The sequence below is a fragment of the Zonotrichia leucophrys genome, chromosome 1, assembly GCF_028769735.1.
Source record: "Zonotrichia leucophrys gambelii isolate GWCS_2022_RI chromosome 1, RI_Zleu_2.0, whole genome shotgun sequence".
NCBI classification, from domain to species: Eukaryota; Metazoa; Chordata; class Aves; order Passeriformes; family Passerellidae; genus Zonotrichia; species Zonotrichia leucophrys.
This window is the reverse complement of record NC_088169.1, coordinates 61,373,279-61,393,397: the sequence shown is the minus strand read 5'-3', so window position 1 is coordinate 61,393,397 and position 20,119 is coordinate 61,373,279. Positions and strand designations below refer to the sequence as shown.

Below are 20,119 nucleotides of genomic sequence, written 5' to 3'. Positions count from 1 at the left end.
GGCTTGAGCTTGGCAGCTCTGCAAGCCGCAATCAGCACGGCTTCACTGTTAGCAATCCCTCACTGCCTGCGTGTCAGAAAACATCATGTCTATTGTAAAATCTAGAGGCATTATTTTTACTGGCCAAAAGAAAACAGTGCACACTTACAATTTGCTTAGTAAGACATGTAAGACCAACTACTGGTCAGTAAAATTAACTCAGGATAAATTCACGTAACTTTTTAGATATTTATTGAACAATCTGGCATTGTTGAGAGTGTGTCAATGACATTATCAAAGTACCACTCTTTAAAGAAAAAAATACTAAGAAGACATGAATATATACATCATAAATTAAGGGGTTTAGTCCTACTTTTCCTACAACCAAAAATTACAGAAGGGTGAGAGTTCATATACTTTCAATATCTGCTCCAAAGGAGCCTTCTTGCTTCTCACTGTCAAGTTATTTTCCATAGGAAAATTCTTGTAAGTATTTTGGAGTTCTTTAAACTAATCCAAAGGAGAAAATTAATCCCATGCACAAAATTTTTAAGGCTTCAGCTGAAACTATTCAAGTTGAGTGTCTCAAACAGCTAACATGCAACACTGGCTTCCCTTTCTGTATTAGCAATGTCATATGTAGCATCGTTCAGCAGTCTCAACCAGAAGCTAATGAAGACTGGTGGTTTTTGGGTTTCCATCACCTTAAGATAGTGAGGTTTCTGAAAACATTTGGTCAAGGATGATCCATAAACTTGGAGCATGCGTATGGGTCTTGCAGAAGGATTTTGGCACTGGTATGGGTTGTCCTTGTTTCCTTTGCACCCTGTCTCACACAAGAACTGTTGTCCCCACACCAAAGGTACTTATTCTTGCCTCAGAAGGGCAAGGGAAGGAACAAGCAGGAGAATCTCAAGACCCATGGATTCCCTACTACAAGTCTGTGAAAGAATGGAGGAAAAACTTCTGTGAGGAGAGCAGGTTGCCACACAATGCAGCAAACTTATTATTTAAATGCTATTCTAGAGTAAGAGATACTGTCTCAGTCTTTGATTGATATGAAGCCAATCTGTGTCCCAAAGTTAGTGCCATCACGAAAGTGAGAATAAAATTTATCAGGGTGGCATGCAGTACAGAAAGTGATGTTTTGGTTCTGGTCTGTGATAGAGTCATCTTGGATGTTCTCAGGAAGAATCCCACCTCTCTCAAGAAGAATCCTGAAAAAAAAAAAAGAGAAGCAGAAAATATTACAGTTTGTACAGCCTCACATTCCATAAGGCACTATCATTAAGGCAGAACCTCAAACACCAACTGAACAAACTGTGCCAATATTGTGATTGGGGTTTTCATTTGCTTTTTTTTTTTTTCTTTCTTCAGTATTAGACTAAAATAATTACTTTCCTGCAACCCGTAAAGTCACATTAAATTTGAACTTTTGTCTGTAATCCATAGATTAACAATATGTAATGGTATAACAATAAAATAATCACTGAAATCCAGCAAAAGTGAGCAAATACCATTCATTCAAAAGTATCCTTTCTTGATCTGGAAAGAACTAGAGAGTACTTTGTTGAGAACCTTCACCATATTGGTGCTGAATAATACAGTATCAAAATAATTATTTGTAATAAATGTGGAATTAATCTTTTGTTCCCTCAGGAGGCTTACCTTGTTGCTCTTCTGATATCAATATAAGGATTTGCAGAGTGAAATAGTCTCACACACTTTGGATCAATTCTGTGAAATTCTTTTGCTGATTCATGAGGGAGTCTATAGCAGCAAGGTCCCACAGATGGGCCCAGCACCACAAGGATATCTTTCATGTTACAGCCATATTCGGATACCATAGCATTCACTGTGGCCATAGACACTCCTAACAATGTGCCCTTCCATCCTGTGAGAGATGAGAAGTCGAAAAAAAATTGGTATAAATTTTCTTTTTAATTTTCTAGCAGCTAAAAATAAATGCAATTATTAAAGGTATAAATTAGGAGATGCATTTACACCTAAAATTAAATAATTATATCTAATAATAAATTAGCTTAGAAAGCCTCCCCCTTTCCCCCCAGATTTCACATTAACAGCAATCAGTTTTCAAATATAATTTTGTGGAGATGGAAACTAGAGACAGGTGTTTAGATTAGAATTCCAGAGTTCTTTTTCCCCAGGTGTCCTGGTTTGGGCAATTAGAGCATACCTCAAAGCTCCTCTGTGCTTGAAACATTTAAGTGGGGATACAACTGAAATATGTCAGAAATATATTTTTATAATATATTTTATTATGTTTTAATGTTGTTTTTAGGGGGAACAAAACCCCAAACAACAGGCTCAAGCTAGAGATATTTTTTGGAATAGACAGAAGCTAAGTTTGCCCTTGGTCATTGTTTGGAACAGATAGAAGAAAGCCAGCTTTGGGTTCTTGTATCTCATTTTGAGTCCCAGGAAATCTCTGCATTGTACAGGGAGTGTGATTCCTACCAGAATGAGCAGCACCACAGGCTCTTCTGACAGGATCAGCAAAGAGCACGGGTATGCAGTCAGCACCTGGAGCTGCCAGCGTGACACCCTTTTGATCTGTGACTATTCCATCATAGTCGTCAGGCTCTGTCTTTCCCATAATACACACAGCATTAGCATGATCTACCTGTCAAAACAAAACCAGAATGTGGACAGTGATATGGCTGCAAAACAACCTAGCTCTAACTAATACAAGGTTTTTTCTTTGGCATGAAACACTCTTATGCACTAACTGATTACGCATGGAAATCAGGTCTCCCTTGTTCAAGTGCCATGAAGATGTATCAGTAGAAAGCCACTATAAAAGCAATGGTGTATTTTTCTTTTAGGAGAAGGTGCTCTGATCATTTATTTGAGTATTCTGCTTTATGGTAAGTTAAATATTGGAACAGACTTGGAAGGATCAGTGCTGCTTCTCCATATTGTGACAAATGGCTGATAGTTTGGATGGCTATTCCCCCAGATAAGCTGCCAGCATAAATGTTTTAATTGTCCTGCTTATCACAGGTTCTTGCTGACAAAGATAAGAATAATGCCTACAATTTAGCCAGTGGTACATGAAGGAATATCTGAGCCATTTACTTGAATCCATTGTTTTATAAGATACCTTGACTCTGTGAAAAGCCTCAGGGTTAAATCCTGCAGCATTAGCAAGCCGGCGGAGATTTTCTTTTACAACAACTTGTGGGTCCCTGCGCTTGGAGCTGCTGAAGAGATTGCAGGAGCTTAGAGTTGGTATGTAGGAGATCCCACCTGTCCTTGTGGTGAACCCATGTAAGAAAATATCATCTGCCAAGGCAAGAAAACACAACGAACAATTGCTTTCAAAACAAGATCAAACCAGCTATTACACGGGTTTATACTGAAGTGACCTGGAATCAGCCAATCAAGTAAAAGTATTGCTTTACCTTAGATTTAGCTGTGATATTTAAATTTAAAATCTAATTTCCTTCTTGCTCACAATCATGCCATAGCACGGACACTAAGACATCAGGATTGTCTCAGGCTGCAGACCAGCAGAAATTCTTAAATTATGATGGTAACTCTTGAAGTGTGCAATTCCCACACAGACAGGAGGAGATTTTATGATCTGCCCTCCCTAAACCCAGGACTGTATTTTCTCAGATCATGTTCAGGCCTTGAAAAGTCTTGCCAGGCTTTTGCTGTATTTTTATTGACACTTCTTCTTTTTATACACTATTATACACTATTACAACATCATAAAGAGTTATTTGATGCCTGAAGGCATTTCCAAATCTTAGTCATTTTGCAATTCCCTGGAAGAAGTATGCTTGGTAAGTCTCTATAAAAACTGTTAGCTGGAGCTCTCTACCTGGGATCAGGGAAGATCTGAGGATGGTGAGCTCCCCTTTCAGGCTTGGCAGGCTTTCCAAGTACATCTGAATCTCACTTTGGATGAGTGCCATGTCCTTTGAAGGAAGCATTTGCCCTTCATGATGATATTCTGATATCTGCAGGCTTTCACTGTCAGGTGCCACCTGTAAATCCTCAAACTCGAACTGGTAGACTGCTGTAAAGAGATGGTCTATATATACTTTCATTAAGTCTTTTCTTAAGGTAGGGACAATAACTTTAATAATGCTCAGGTCTTTTTCATCCAGTCTCTGTTTGACAGTGTACAAAGCAGCAGCTGTAGTCTGAGCACATACCACCTCCAGTCTTCTCTTCAGACTCTGAAAACCTCTCAGAGCTGGAAGCAAGGACTCTTGTTCACCTTTCCTTTCACTCCCCTGCCTCTGGCAACATATGATATAAACAAACGGAGCATGGCTAGAAGAGCATTTCTCAATAGCTTCCAGAGTGCTGTGTAGTAATCCTTGGATGTTGCTCTGCAAGTTGGCTGTGAGGCCGAACAGATCTATCAGTACTGCTTCCACCATATTCCAGGATATTTAAAAGTTTCTCCACCTGCCAAGCAGTAACAAATCATGAAAAACAAACAAAAAGTGAAGAACAGCACTGTTAGTCTGAACACAGAATCATGTCACGGCATTTAATTCAGCGATACTGTGTAGAGAAGGTACATAGCAGTTAATTACTGACTTGGGCTTTCCCATGTGCATCAAAAGAAATTCCCAATTCCAACAAAAGAAATGGGAATAATTATGTATTGATTTAAGCATTTAGGTATTTCCCTACCACTCCACCTACTTCAGGTCTTTCCCAGGTCAGGGATGATGAAAGGTTGGTACATAAGATTAGATTTATTGAATCAATTAACCCTCATTAGCCTAATGGATCTTCAGGACATTCATGGGCTGTCCTCCAGCTTCCATGATTCATGGGCTGTCCTCCAGCTTCCATGATGCAAGCAAATACAAAGGTTCCTGGGAGTGGAAGAGTTTCTGTAAAAATTTCTTTGGAGGTGTTTAACATACTTATATCTAAGGTGGAGCTCATGTCTGCGACCCCTCCTGGCAGTAGGGTGCTGAGCTGTGAGGGCAATGACATTTTTCCCCACAGGTCTCTACAAGACCTTTTGTACTTCTCCCTTCTGCATTTCCAAAAGTATTGACTTGCTGATTTCTGACTTTTGTTTGAAGGAACACGTGACCAGGATAGTTCTTCTTTTCAGCATGCACAAGAACTCAATAGTGGTTATTGAAACTTCACCTAGTAATGGAAGAAGTACTTAGAACTAAATTAAAGCAAGAGAATATGGTACACAACTTCTTACCTCGGCTTTTTCACTCTGCTAGCTGCACTCTGCAGCTGAAATCAAGATGTGTTAAGCTTATCCAATATCATCCTGTCATTCGCATTTTGTTTTGTGGTCCATGGTATAATTCCAGTTTTGGTGGTTAGTTTTTTTCCTTTTCTGAACTTTGTTGATCCAAGCCCAGCTAGGTCTACCTTTGGAAACATGTCAATCCATCTTTTCTTCTCTCTGTTGCTATTTACATATTCTCTCAGAAGCGTCTTTCTTTCTCTCTCTGATAATCTTTCTGTTTCCAGTGCAGGCATACAGAGGTTTGGAACAAAAGGCTAGATCCCTCTGCTTTGGGAACCTCAAAGACCCCTACTTAGATTTCATGACTAAGCACTATGCTTGATCTATGAGAAATATATGCACCTTTACCAACAGTTTTGAGACCCCATAATAATTCAGAGTATTTTTTAACACCATCTTTTTTTTTTTTTTTTTTGCACAGCAACAAATTGTGCATGACTGTTTACTTCTGGGATAATTCATATCTCTGCAAGAACAAAGTACTTGAGAATCTTTTTAAGTCTTTGAAATCAGTGCTCTGCTACCAGAGCTAACCACACTAAATAATGCCTGGCACAATTTTCCTGCCCCAAGACCTCGTTCTCCTGTAACCACATTAACGTTCTGGCTTCACATCATGTCATTATCCTGCAAAAATACTACTTCCATGTGTACTTGAGGCCTATCATTATGGTAGATGTGATGTACTACTTGGCATTTTATGTTTGTCTCTGGACTCCCAAATTTTCTCCACTGAAATGAGAGGTCAAAGACCTTTGTGGTTTTAAAAGATGGCTTATTTAGAGAAGGTTTTACAGAAAACATTCTGTATTTTCTTCATTGTTCTTTCCCCCAGACTGGAAGAAAAATAATCCTGACTGAAAATGATGTTTTCCTTTCTGCGAATTGAACACTTACAAAGATTAATTGGTGACTATCAAAACAGGTGAGCTGAAAATATCAAAATGTGACACCAAATAAAAGCAACTGCCAAGGAATTTATGACTCCTGATTTTGCTCAGAGTATTATTTACACACAGCTGATAATGGATTTTAGAGCAAAGAGCTTGCTAAGAAAACAGTGCTGAAACAGACTCGTGTGAAAGACCATGACTTGGGAAATCAGAGTATTTCCTTCTTTACCCTGATACTCTCTCTGTGGGAGGCCTGTCTGAGCGTGACACCATCCCAGCCGCAGTACAGCAAATAGTCCCAGGAAAGACAGCACAACAGAGGGGTGTAGTGCAAAATGAGGTAATTGCTCCACTTCAGATATGTCAGTGGTGGAAGGTAAATAGAGCTCATTGCTGTTCTTCTACTTGCCCAGAAAAATACCACCAAAGAAAAGGTGGAAGGAAAGTGTTTGATTGCATACGTTGTTATTAAGTTGTGTATGCATTGCAAAGACTCCTTAGGGGCAATTATTGGGATGTACACATAGGAACAATGGGGCTGATTCATCCTCATATCCTTCCAGCTTTGCATCACAGAGTCCTAGGGAGGACAGTGGTGTCAGAATAAACTTGCTTACAATCATAGCAAAACTGATTCTTTTCTAAGTCACGCCAAAAAACCACCCTTCTCAAAATACATGCTTGCCAAGCACAGCAATGTTTTAGCTTATGGGAGATGTATTTATGGTTATTCAGGTTTAAATTAACATGATCTACAGTCCCAGTGTTCCATTGAAGCCACATCCAAAATAATATGTGCATTTATTAAGGAGTTGATAGTTTTGGTACGCAATTCACAACAAACACTTGCACAAACTTGAAGCCAAGGCCACCCATTAGCTGTTTTCTCACTTCCTGAAACTGACAGTACAAACGTTTTGAGGTTATGAGAATTTCTTGCACAGATATCAAAAAAGTAGGTCAAAGAAAATGATAAATAACAATGTGAGAGGCGAGGAAGGTAACAAGACGAAAAAAGCAGAAAAGCAAAATGAATACAAAAAAAGAAAAATGAAGGAAATAAAACCAAGCTGCAGAGAAGAGACAGTCCAGGGTGGAAGAGAGATGCAAAAAAGCAATTTTCAAGAACCCCAGAAATCTAATTCTAAAAGTGCACTGCTGGCCAAGAAAAGATTGCTAACAATTTCCTGCATCTTTGAATCCTGCTGGTCATTTTATATTAGAAGAGAAACTGAGAGAACAGACATAATTTTTTGAAAATTAAAATAGCAGGAGATAATAAATATCTGCCAGAGAGAGATGCCCTGATAAAGAAAACAGGTCATTGAAGCAGCCCAAATGAACAGAGATAATAGCACGTGTGTAAAATTTCAACAAGAGCAAACATAAAAAAGAAAATTCAAAAACTAGAGGGGGAAAAGAAATACATTTAAGCTTCTTAAACTGGATTCAAATAAAACATTCTGCTTCTTTTAACCTAGTTTATTTTAGGCAAGGCTGAAGAAGCAGAAATCACCACATACAATGAAAATACTGAAGCACACACAGTTTTCATAAACACAGGAATTTACTTACACAGGTGGACAATCCTATTGCATTCTGAAAGGTACATCTGACAAAATACACAGATATTTCCAGCTTTATATATCACACTTCTTTCAATCTCGGAGCTGATTTGCACAAGCTGGAAATTCCTATGCTACGTAAAGGAACCTGTATTTCTTCTTTTTGACTGGACCGTGCTTTGCTGCTGGCTACACCGGAAAGAACAAACTGTACTGCAAGGCACAGCACGATGAACAAGGGCCCGGGGAGCGCTGAAGGCGGAAGCAGCACTAACCCTGCTGTGATCACACCTCCTTCTGCTGCACCGGCTTTGCACAACCACAAACCAGCTCCCAAACACACCGCGCAGCCAAACAGGACAGCCCCACAAAGAAGGTAAAGGAAAACTTGTGCAGAGCGAAGCAGTTTCCTTTTCTGAGCTGTAGCTGCTTTCTTCACTGAAGAATTTGGCAGCCAGCCACGAAGGAGTGTAATCTGGATCTACACAGAGAGGTTACACAATGCCAGCTTTTGGGGCCACAGGTCCCCAATGAGGATGGCAATTTCTCCTTGCAGCAGTTGGGAATTTCACACAGCTAAGTGAAGAAGTCTTAATCCTTTGACAGGATAATGCAAAGGTTAAAAGGCTAGCAAGGAAATGAGGGATTGAGATCAGGCTTTGTGCAAGAATCAAAAGATAGTAAATACACTTCCTCAGCTGCGTTAAAATCATAATCACAACTGTTAAGTACATGACAACGGAAGAAAGGGGCAAGAAAAAAAGGACAGTCATATTTAAGGGACAGAGGAATTAATAAAGTCTGATTTCCCATATAAAATGCTGTCTCCTGTTCCCCCTTTCCCTGCAACCACAGTAAACCTACATTTCTGCCAGGTCCAAACCACTCACGGTGAGTGCTCTGCGATTTCCCCTCCTGCTCTTCTGTTCAGCATGTGCTGGACAGAGGGATGACAGCTGAATCCTGGTTCTCCTTCCTGAACGGGACTGATGACGCAATCTTGTCCCTCCTTACCCAGACATCTCTTTTCCTGAAGTTTGCAAAAGTCGGTCATCTCTGAGGCTTTGCACCCCACTGCCAAATGCAACTGAGCGAGGTCATTAAAAATTAACAGAGGAGCTGCTTGGTGGAGAGAAACCAATACAATCATTTTCTTTCCTTCAGCCAGACTAAGGAAGTAAAAGTAATTACTGGTGTTATTTTTGGTGCAGAATGCTGAGAAGGAAAAGGACAGAAAATATTCAGGGTACAAAACAATATTGAAAAATGACAAATGAATGAAATATTATATTTAGCTTATGGCACTTTAGAAAAGGGATTAAATAAATAGGTCATATGCAGAGATGAGCTATTAGTTTGAAAAATAGTTGTTACAAATATATAAGTAAGTATAAGTATAGTGTATAAGTATGTTTTATATTTATTTATATATGTAAGTTGATTAATATTATGTATAATACATATAATTAAGTTGCTTAACATGACATATAATATTTGTAATTTTAAGTTAAATATGTTATAAAAATATAAAAATTACAAAATAGGTAAATTTTAAAATCGAATTATAAAAATAATGCGATTTGGGGGTTCCATTTCCCTGCAATTGCTCAGAGGAGTACAAGCAGGGCAGAGACAAGTCAGTGACTACAGAGCCGGACATGCCATAAGCCAGAAGAAACGGGGCCACATCTCTTGTCCTTCGTAACCCAGTGGTGCTTGGGAAAACTGGATGTTCTCTGCAGAACAAATGATGGCAGCAAGTGCAGTTTAATACAATGAACAGGGTAACTCGGGGAGCCGGGGAGCAAAGGGCGCAGAGCAGGACGCCCTCAGGCACCGCCGAGCCGGGCGGCGCCACCGCCGCGGGTGGTGAGACCGCCACGCGTTCCCTAAAGGATCCCTCCCGCCGCGTTCCCTCCGGCTCCCGCAGGGACCGGCCCCTCTCCCGGCGGGATCAGCCCCTGTTCCGGGGGATCAGTCCCTCTCCCGGCGGGATCAGCCCCTCTCCCAGCTCTCCGTGGCCCTGGGCTGCCCCAGGCCCGGGCGGTGGCGGCAGCGGCGGCCTGCGGGGCGGCGGCCCAGAGAGCGCTGCGGGTGCCGTGTGGCGGCCGGGACTCGGGAGAACGCGGGAGCGCGGCCTCGGGCATTTAAGATGCTCTAAGGGTACTTTAAAAAGTTAGGACTGTGCTCACAAACTGGCGGTCTGCTCTGCAGAGAAGCAGGAAGACCGTCGTAATATCACATCGCAGTTTATTTTATGAGATTCTGCAAGAAAGTGTTCTAATTCTCAGTGATTAGCTTTGCGTAACCTGCTCTTGCTAATTAAAAATGAACCAAATGAATTTAACGGCTCGACCTGCGATCCCACGGGACAGCCCTCAATATTGTTTTGCCTACAAGAACGAAATTGAAATAAAAAAAAAGAATTCACTTCTTTTCTATCCCTCCAGTTCTTCACTTCTGCCTGAAATGGCCAAGGAAAATTCCCCTTCCCTAGCTGAAGTTGTAAAACGAGTTGCAGAGCAACAGCAGTCACAGGCATCAGATGTTGAAAAAAACAAAGCAGTTCTTTTCCAATTGCAGGTAATAAACCTTGTTTAGAGTAGTTAAATCAATTAATTTTCATTTGATGAAGAAGTATTTCCTTGAACAAGAGAAGCTGGTGGTACTTAATGGATGAGTGCATTCAAGTGTAAGATAGCTCTTCTGTTCCTGTGTGTGGCATTCAGGCTCAGCTTAAACTGGGGGTGTGTACTTTTATTTTAAGGCCACAACACAGCTAAGTGTTCAAACATAAGGGGGAAAAAAAGTATTTTGTGTTAAAAAAGATGCTAAGAAAAAAAAATTACACAGTGTGGTGAAAATCTGAAAAAAAAAAATTAAAATCCTTCCCCCACAATTTCTTAGGAAATTATTATTTTTTTTAAAAAATTGAAAAGCTATGACTCTGCATTTAGTTATTGTGGGTTCACTTTGTGGGTTCAGCCCAGTATTTTTGTTTTGTTTTGTTCAAGTAACAAACCAGCGTTTCACCGGCTGTAATGAAATGTGTATCCTAAGTAGCCATTAAACACTGGTATTATTTGGTACTATTTTGTAGAGCACTGGGCATGTGTAGTTTTTGTGAAGACTCTGTGATAATTTTTTTGTCTTTTATTAAGCTTTCAATTACTGTTTAACCTCCAAGTTTATATTGAGAAACTTAGTTTTAAGGCTGAGAAAAGATGATTCCAATTGACATTTTAGAGGAGGGAAGAAGACAAATGGAAATAGTACTGTTCCAATTATAACATCTGTGCATAGGTCTACAACTGAAATAATTGATATTTGAAATTTTGCACAAAAATAAAATTTCTGAAGTAACAGTGAAATCTTGTAATTTAAGGAACGCCAGTGGACTTGCCACACTTTACAAGAAGCTTTGTTCTGTATCCCAAAATATAGTCTGATGATGCTGCAACAATAATTTGTGATCTTACAATTTAAAAACATGTATCTGTTTTAAAACAGACCCAGAGAACTTTAAACCCCTTGGGAATTACAAGTCCTTTCCAGCCTTGATGATTCTGTAATTTCTTATGATGGTTTGAAGTACTGCTTCCTGGTTTTGTTCACTTCTCCTCAGTGAGATGATGTAGATGCCCTTTTAGGACTAGAGAGATATTTCTTATGGAGTTGAAAATAGCTGTGATTAATTCAACTCCCAGCTACTACTGTGATGAAGTCAGGGTTAAAAACCTCAGTTGAACAGTCTAGTTAAGCTCCATCACCTGACACACCCCTCTATGTGTTTGTGTAGGTTTTCAAGGGATTTTTGGCATCTTTAGTTATTTTTAGTCTGATCCGGACTTCACTAGATCTAAGCAAACACTAGATATTTACATATATATATGTATATCTTGAAACAGTGAAGTATTTAAAAGTGAGTTCAAAGGTATCAAAATATTTTAGACTCAATCTAAGGGGAGAAGACTAAGATAGTATTCTTACATTGTGCCTCTAAGACAATGATATTAAGAAATATAAGTCTAATCATCTTCCATTCAAACGACATTCGACAAGTAAAAAAAGGGCTGTTGAATAAATATAAATTACAGTGTTTAACTAGACACTTCATATCTTCCTCCAAAAAAAAATTCTTAAATGAACACTGAAATATTTTACAGGCAAAGTGCCAGGAACTAGAAAAAGAAATGAATTCTGTTCTGTTAGAAACAAAAACAACAGAAAGGGAGATACACCTGCAAGATGATGCCATAGAAGTGACAAAATATCACTGTGAAAATCTGGAGGCCCAAGTCAGAGCCCTGTATTCTGAAAATTTAAAATTGAGGTGTGATGCAGAAACAATACAAGAGGAGTTTGAGATGAAACTTGCACGAAATAATGAATATCGCGAAAAAATAAAGGATCATAAACATCTCTTTTGGGAGATGGAAAGTAAATTGCCAGTTATGATTGAACTTGCTGAAAAGAAAGCGGTAGTGGAAGAATTAAAGGCAAAGAAAGAGGAGTTAATATGTGATCTGCAGAATCCAGAAGGATCTGTTATAAAACAAGTGCAGGTATGATATTTCCTTTTTGATTCTTTCCTTTTATATGAAATAATTTTGATATCGTTCATATAATATAGTTATTTTGTCTAATATGTCTATGGTTCATGAGGGACTGAGTACAAGGGAATATAGGTAATTCATAATGCTGCATTAATTGGAAAAATTTTTAGTTCAATATCCATTTAAAAATATCAGTATTATTATCTGTGTAATATTGTAAAAAATATTTATACTGTGTGTTCGAATGAACTCAAATATGAAAATATTACACAACTGTAAGTTAAGCTTTATCATTGGATAAATTTACATGGACACTTTTCAGAATTCTGTGGAAGATTGCCATATTGTTACATGTAAGAACACAATATTCTTTAAACTTTTGCCATATTGTTACAGGTAAGAACACAATATTCTTTACACTTTACTGTCAACAAAATAAATTTGACCTGTTTGCCAACAGGAGGTAGATTTGATGAGATGGTGATAGAAATAAGAAGAGAGAAAAAACATGTTTGGTATTCTAATCTAACACTGTTGGTTTTACTTGACCCAATTACAATTTTTACTAATTACAACTACACAGGAATTTTTTTCACCGTGGAATTTTGCCAATATATGGACAAACACAAGTATGAAGTTGAAAGGGGATCACTGATTTAAATGTGATGTAACTTGCATTATTGAAAATTTGATAGTATTCTGTTAATGTAAGTTGATGAAAATTTGTTTGTACAACAGATCTTTCAATACTGAAAAATAAAGACTAATTAATATTGTATTTCCCTATGAGAAAGAAAAATATATCTAAAATATTACACTATTCTTCCATTTTGCAGTTAACTGCACTTTAAATCAAGACCAGCAAATTGAGCTCAAAATCCTGTATTGCTGTAGTTCTTATATTTCAGATCAAGAATATACTTTCTTACAGGGGTAGAACCATGTGATAAAATATTTAATAGATAATTTTTAATTACCCATCCTAAATTATTATAATTTTAATTAGTATTAATAGGTTTATTGTGAAACTGTTTGTTATAGACCTTTATCCCATCTCCATTAACTAAGACTGTTTAGATGAGACAATTTTAATAACTATATTAGATGAACTGTGCAACATTTCAGGGAGTGGATTTCTGTATCTTGACTTACATCTGCAGGAAGAAATCACACATTTAAAAAGTGAAGTCACAACATTGAAAGATTTGATCAATAAAAAAAGAGATCTGCTGGAAGAAGAGAAAAAAAAACATGCTAAGCTTAGAAAGGAAATTGAGGTGAGTCATTGGGATAAAATTTAATTGCAGTTCTCCTGATGGAATGTAGATAATGCAAATGAAGTTTGAAGTACTTTATACAGCAGTGCTGGCTATACATTGTTAAAGTATATGTAGTAATGATGCTGTCTTAAATTCTGATAGTCTTTCTAAAATTCAGAACTTAATTGTGAAGAACACTTTTTTCTGAAGTCTGTTCAGAAGGACTTCATATGTGAACTTTTGGATTCCTGGAAAAAGAAGAGGTCACTGAATAGTAGTAAAGCAAATGAACATTTTAAAATTTGTGTGATATTTCTGAAATACTTTACATTTCACTGCTGAGTTGATTTTTCATTACTTGATAACTCATAGTGGGAGACTAAAATGCACCAGGAGAGTGGACTTCCTATGAATCTCCCTAATTTAAACTGACATTAAATTAGGAGTAACACAACAGCTCCTAATTAGCTGATAAGATAAAATTCTAATCGATAGTTAAAAGCTTGTCTTTTAAATAATTGAACTATATTTTTCATTTTGTTCCTTACTAAAATACCCTTAGAAAATTTTTAATTTGGAAGCTTCATACCATTTATCTTGTCAGTTTAAATAAATGCCACAAAATTTAATGAGCAAAGCTTAATTATATAAAGATTAAGTGATTTAAGGTTAGGTCTATTGCCCTTTGTAAAATGTAGGAGGAAGAAAGAATAATTTTTTTCATGTGACAGTGAACAGAGAGAATTTTTAACCTGAAAAGTAAAACACAGATCCTTTAGAATAGATCTGCGAGTCAGCATTTGAGAAAATTTTTTATTACCAAGGCAACATCCTCTTAAGAAAATTCTCTAAATCCAAAGTTAAATTAGGTAGCCTAAAAATAAAGCTCTCTTATCAAAATCAATTTAATTAAATAGAGAAGGTTAATCTTCACTTTTGTTCTTCAGTTGTTTGCATTATATGTTCTTTCTGTCTCAGAAGGAAGCAGGTTCAAACCCAAAGCCTTTCAGGGTATTATTTTCTATTACGAACTCTCCTGAAAACAGTCCAATTTTTAATATAAGAACTGGCAATGGATAGACAGACACATTTATACCCAGCAGTCATCAGCACAACTTGGGAAAGAATACCCAAGTCAAGCACAGGAATAAAGTGAGATACTAGGCACATGGAAGAGGTTTTATTGAGCTGCAGTGGTGGAATTCAGCTACAGACTGCTGGCACTTGATGTAATTGTTTGGAGCATCCAAAGGAGGGCAGCTAAGGTGGGCCTGGAGGGGAAGCCATAGGAGGAGCATCTGAGATCACTTGGTTTTGTTCCGCCTGGAGGAGAGGACATGAGCAGAGACCTCATGGCAGTTAGAGCTTGCTTGTGAGGATGAAAGTAGAGGCAGGCGCTGATCTCTGCTCTGTGATGACAGTGACAGTATCTGAGGGACTGGCCTGAAGTTGTGTCAGGGGAGGTTCAGGTTGGACATTAGGAAAAGGTTCTTCACCCAGAGAGTGGTTGGACAGTGGAACAGCCTCCCTAGGGAAGTGGTCACAGCACCAAACCTTCACAGAGTTCAGGAAACATTTGGACAATGCTCTCAGACACGTGTGCAACACTTGGGAATGTCCTGTGCAAGGCCAGGAGTTGGACTTGATGGTCTTGATGGTCCCTTCCAACTCAGCATATTCTGTGACTCTTAAAGCAGCCTGTGAACCTTTTCTTATTCTCTTTCCTGAGCACTAGCCCCATCACCCATTTCTTGAAAACCAGATCCTGTTCCCAGCATTGGACAGGGTTGTCAGCAATAAATCAGGGTTGTTATTTGTGCAGGGTCAAGGCTGCAGTCATAAGGATAATTCAAGATATCCACAAATAATAGAAAATTTGTTGTTATGTAAAATAATTTTAAAAATCCCTACCCAAAAGACTGTCTATTCCCCTGCTGCCCTCTTTCCCCAATGCCAATGTGTGACTGTGTTACTCTTGGCAGATACTTGCCTATCCTGTCCTTAAGCAACCCTAGTGGTGGAGATACCCTGAGTGCCCAGACATTTTTTTTCTAATGTTTGACTTTCATGAGCACAAGATTCAATAGAAAGCACAGTGTTGTCCCTTTCCTGTCTCCAATAATCATATTAGTGCTCCCTCCCTCAGCAGATGTGCCAGACTGTTCCCAATAATGATGCTAGAGAGGCATTTCTAAAACAAGCAGATAATATTGATCATAGATGTTTCAGTGTTGTACAATGCAGTCCTAGTGATGCAGATGCCCCAACCACTCGTTCAGATGAGTGAATCTGACAGCATCCCTCAAAAAGTTGCAAACAATTATAGTGGTGAGTGAGGTAACATGGAGGCAATGAGGTAACATGAGGTAACAAGCCATCACCAATAAAATAAGGCAGTTTATAGAACACCAGTGAGGCAGTTTCCTAGTTATTTGCAAAATTTAGGCAGTGAGATTTGCAGGAAGTCACCAACAGTGCTGTGAGTTCTGATGCAGCTGTACATCATCATGTGCATGTGAAATACAATGTAATGAATCTTCAATAAGTAGACACAAGAGTAATTATACACTACCACTCATATGCCATTAAAACTAGGGTAAGTAAGCCCAAATTTCATTAAGGGAATGCTCATTATTTCCATTTTTATTGCAGTGAGTGTTTCATTCTTTTAACACTTCAGAATGCAAATTTACTTCTCCACATAAAGCAGCAGTGAGGGCAGAATTGACAGTCCTACATTGCCGCAGTAGTGCCTAAGAAAAATGTGCCATTTTAAATGCAGTGCAGCTACAAAGGTGCTACTACAGTCAGCAAGGTTACCTCATTTACATTCCCATTTATACCCAAACATGCTTGTCAAAGAATGAAAATTTCTTCTTTCTCACCTCTCATTTTGGAGCCTCGAATCTTCCACATGCAAGGCCTTGCCAGAGATGTGACACGCTGTCCTTGGGTGGTATTAACTTTGGTAAATTTTAAATATCTACAGAGCAGATATCCACGCTGACTTCCACACTTAAGGTCTTAGTAGGACAGAGCTTTTCTTTCCTTAATGGGAAAGTGAGGCATGATTCATGTCCTAAACCAGATATCTGAAATAGGTCAGATGAATTCTTGAGGGTCACGCAGGACTGGAGCGGGGGCTGAATTCAAAGAGGCCTCTGGCGTGAGCGGCAAACAGAGGCATGGCACGGCACTTGCGAGGCAATTCATGCAGGCAGGACAAGCAGGCAGGGGTACAGGTTTTCTTGGTAGTAAGATTTACTGTGTGCTGTTTGCAATGTTTCTGTTGGTTGGCAGGCTTTGGGATTTCTGCTAGGAATGGTTTGCATGCAATCCAAGACTGTAGTTAGTACAAGTGTATGTAATCATATGGAACCCTCCACAAAGGATGTGTCTGTCCAGACCCATTCCTGAGCTGAACTCACCTCTGTAAATAGTTTTACTGGAATGATTTTATGAAGGTTTTTTTTTCTTTTTAGGTACAGAATAAGAGATATGATGCTATATTAAAACGTTTGCATTGCCAACTGAACAAAGTCCAATCAAATAAAAGACAATGGCACTGGAACATTCAGCAGTTGGAGAAGAAGGCTGCAGAACTAAGAAAATGTCTGGGAGTAGTAGAGTTACAAAACATCATGTAACAAATTTAACAAAGAATAGAATGCATGTAATCTTTTACAGGCAGTGGTTTTTTTTTTTTTCTGGAAAGGCTAGAAATCTTAAATAGCCTGATAAAAGACCTCCGTGATTTCTTTCTTTTAAAAGTTTTTCTCTTTCATTTTGTGGCCTAAACTAATAGCCACAATAATGAGTTAGCTGTTCAGGAGTAACAGTTGTTCAGGAAGAAAGTTAGTGACACTTCCAGGTGTTTTCAAAATATATGTCTGTTTTATCTAAAAAGTTATTTAAAAGTCAGCCAAACAAGATTTGGGAAATCCCTTTATATTTCACTTGGTCTCCAGATGTTGGGATGTATGCTGCTTTTCTTACAGAGAAATTAATATTGGTATATATTTGTACTCCTGAGACACCAAAGTCCTTTTATCTTTTATCCACATCCCTTTTTATTGCAACTTGCTAAGGAGCTCTGAAATCTTAATGGCCCGTATTTTGCTCTGTGGGAAACTCACATAGAAGATGTTACAGTATGCTAGGATGTTTTGGAATGGAGGCCAAAGGCTGTCAAGTTGTAAAAGGCTTTGGAACAAGTACGCTCCAAACTGGACTTCAAATCATCTGACTTCAGCTGGTCTAATAGATGTTAGCAAAGAGGAGTGAGTAGGTACTACATCTGGGCAGCTTGTAAAATGGAACAACTCACCCTCAAGAAACAGGAATGCATTATAGATTCATGATAGAAGAATTTATTGTCTGGAAGATTTTAACTAATGTCTAACATCTAAGTGCTTAATTATCTAAGATGACTCAACATAAATGACAAAGTATTAAAAATTCTTGTTAAAGCAGTAGTGAACAGTAGCTTCTTTCCTTTACTTTCTTTTTATTTTTATATTGCTTGGGATTTGAAGAATTTACATTTAAGGCAGTTGTTCTGCTTGAAGATAACTTGTAATGTTTATCTGTTCTATGAAAGTAGCTTTTTATTTAAGGTGTTGTCTTGAATAATTTAGATTTACCTTTTCTCATGAATATAAAATGAAGACTTGACTATTTACTGTGAAAAATGTTAAACTGCTTATATATTGTAATCTTAGGAAAGCAAGGCTTAAAATGTAGTACCATTATTACCTTCATACATTCATATATATTTACATTTCCCTTAATCTGTTATTTCACTTAATATAAAGTTATTTTAAGCAATCTCCTGATTCATTAAGGTTCTCTCTCGACATTGTTAATCTCTCAAGGCTTCTTTGCTCAGTCTTTTTCCTTTGCAATAATATGAACCAGGCTGCTTTCATTACAGCAATAAAGTAGAAATAAAAACCTTAATAACCAAATCTATAGTAATAGTATGTCCTGAATATTGAGTCTTATTGAGTATGTAGTGCAAGCCTGTAATATTACAATTGTTTATCCCTACTCAGAGCAAAATAGCATCCATTTTATGCATGTGTCTTCTAGAAAGGGTCCAGATCTGAAAAGTTGGGGAATTTACTGTGTTATTGTTAGTTTCAGTGATTAACTGCTCTTCATTTATTTTGCATGATTCCTAGTTTCAGTTTATTCATCCATCAAGTGAAATGATTGTACTTTATATCATGTACAATGATATAAGTAAAAAATACTGATCTTCTGTCTTCTTACTGGGTTAAATAGTTCAAGCCTTCTAAAACTATTGATTATCAGATCTGACCAACGGCTTTAGCTTAATGCATCCCCCCTAAAATGGTACAACATCCAACATTTTCGGGGTCTTAAGATGATGTACCCTTAAGTATGGCTTTTACCACTGATATTATCTTGTTTTTATTTTTAGTTTCTCATTAGTTCTGCTCCAGAACAATTAATGCATCAAAGCATGTTTTGTATCTTACTTCAGCTAAGTTCACTTTGACACCTATTACCATGGTCTAATATCACAGTTTAGCCTTGCATTTATTACCAGTTGAAAACAACTATAGCAAACAATCCAAACCATCTAATGTAACAACAATATCACACCTTTGTTTTTCTTTCTGACCAATAAAGATACCTGGGCATTAGGATGGTTTCTGTATTATCAACACATATACAGAGTGACTCACTCATCTCAAGTAAATACCTTGGACTTATATCTTCCTTGTTCCTTTCCATAAATCTCAGTAATTTCTGGTATCTCAAATTACTTCTATGGTTCTTTGTCCATGTTTTGAAATTGTTTAATGTAATTTAACAGGGGTGCATACAAAGGCTGTGTATAGTACTCCCTTTACTGCTACATGTGGAGGAAATGTTCCCTTCTATACAAACATCTTCCTATCATCCAAGATCGAAGTTGTCGTATACTCCTTCTTGCTCCTTGCAAGAGAGCCCATGTTTTTTTCCTACTGGGACCCTTGACCCCTTCATGGGATCTCAGTTACCAAAGGTAGCTTTTCTTCAGTGTAAAACTTGCTTTTTCAGTATACATACTTGAACTGTAGCTACATTTTGTGGCAGTAAGGCTGAGAAGCTGAGGTGTACTTTGCTAATTTCCAAAGCTCACTCCATTCATATGGGGACACAGCTAAACCACGCAACAGCTCCTTTCTGGCCCGCACAGATGAGTTTCTTGGTAAATCCAGGATGTGAATTGGAAGGAATCACAAATGACCAAGGATCTTTTTTGACAGAGAGTTCAGCTATTACCAGGGAATCCCCAGTAGTTACTAGAGTATTTGAGACACAACTTAGTCTATGTAAAGGTGTATATTGAAAATACATGCTTTATTACACTATGCATGCACTAGTATTGATTGTTGTTGTCGTCCCACATCACTGTCCTAGTTAAATGCCACAATTATAATCTCTCATCCCACATGGACACATCATTTGTGTGTTTAACTCTGCCTTAAAACATGAGTTCATTAATTTTTAATTTTGGAAGCTTTGTCCTCAGCTTCCAACAGACTTCTGCTTTAGCCAGTGACTACACCTGAAATCTGTATTC

At 38.0% G+C, this 20,119-nt stretch overlaps 2 protein-coding genes across 2 annotated transcripts; one reads left to right on the top strand and one right to left on the bottom strand.

Annotated features, from left to right (window-relative positions):
* Positions 1-215: 215 nt before the first annotated feature.
* LACC1 (laccase domain containing 1) lies at positions 216-8,665 on the bottom strand. Its single transcript, XM_064724449.1, has 6 exons — positions 8,597-8,665; positions 3,830-4,425; positions 3,104-3,285; positions 2,458-2,623; positions 1,648-1,873; positions 216-1,196 (listed from the first exon to the last, which is right to left on the bottom strand). The coding sequence occupies exons 2-6, from the start codon at positions 4,395-4,397 to the stop codon at positions 1,022-1,024; spliced, it is 1,317 nt and encodes a 438-aa protein (XP_064580519.1). The 5' UTR covers positions 4,398-4,425; positions 8,597-8,665; the 3' UTR covers positions 216-1,021.
* Positions 8,666-10,162: 1,497 nt separating this feature from the next.
* On the top strand, positions 10,163-17,168 carry CCDC122 (coiled-coil domain containing 122). Its single transcript, XM_064724321.1, has 4 exons — positions 10,163-10,289; positions 11,873-12,271; positions 13,423-13,539; positions 17,004-17,168. Exons 1-4 carry the CDS (start codon positions 10,176-10,178, stop codon positions 17,166-17,168), a joined length of 795 nt encoding a protein of 264 aa, XP_064580391.1. The 5' UTR covers positions 10,163-10,175.
* Positions 17,169-20,119: the final 2,951 nt, after the last annotated feature.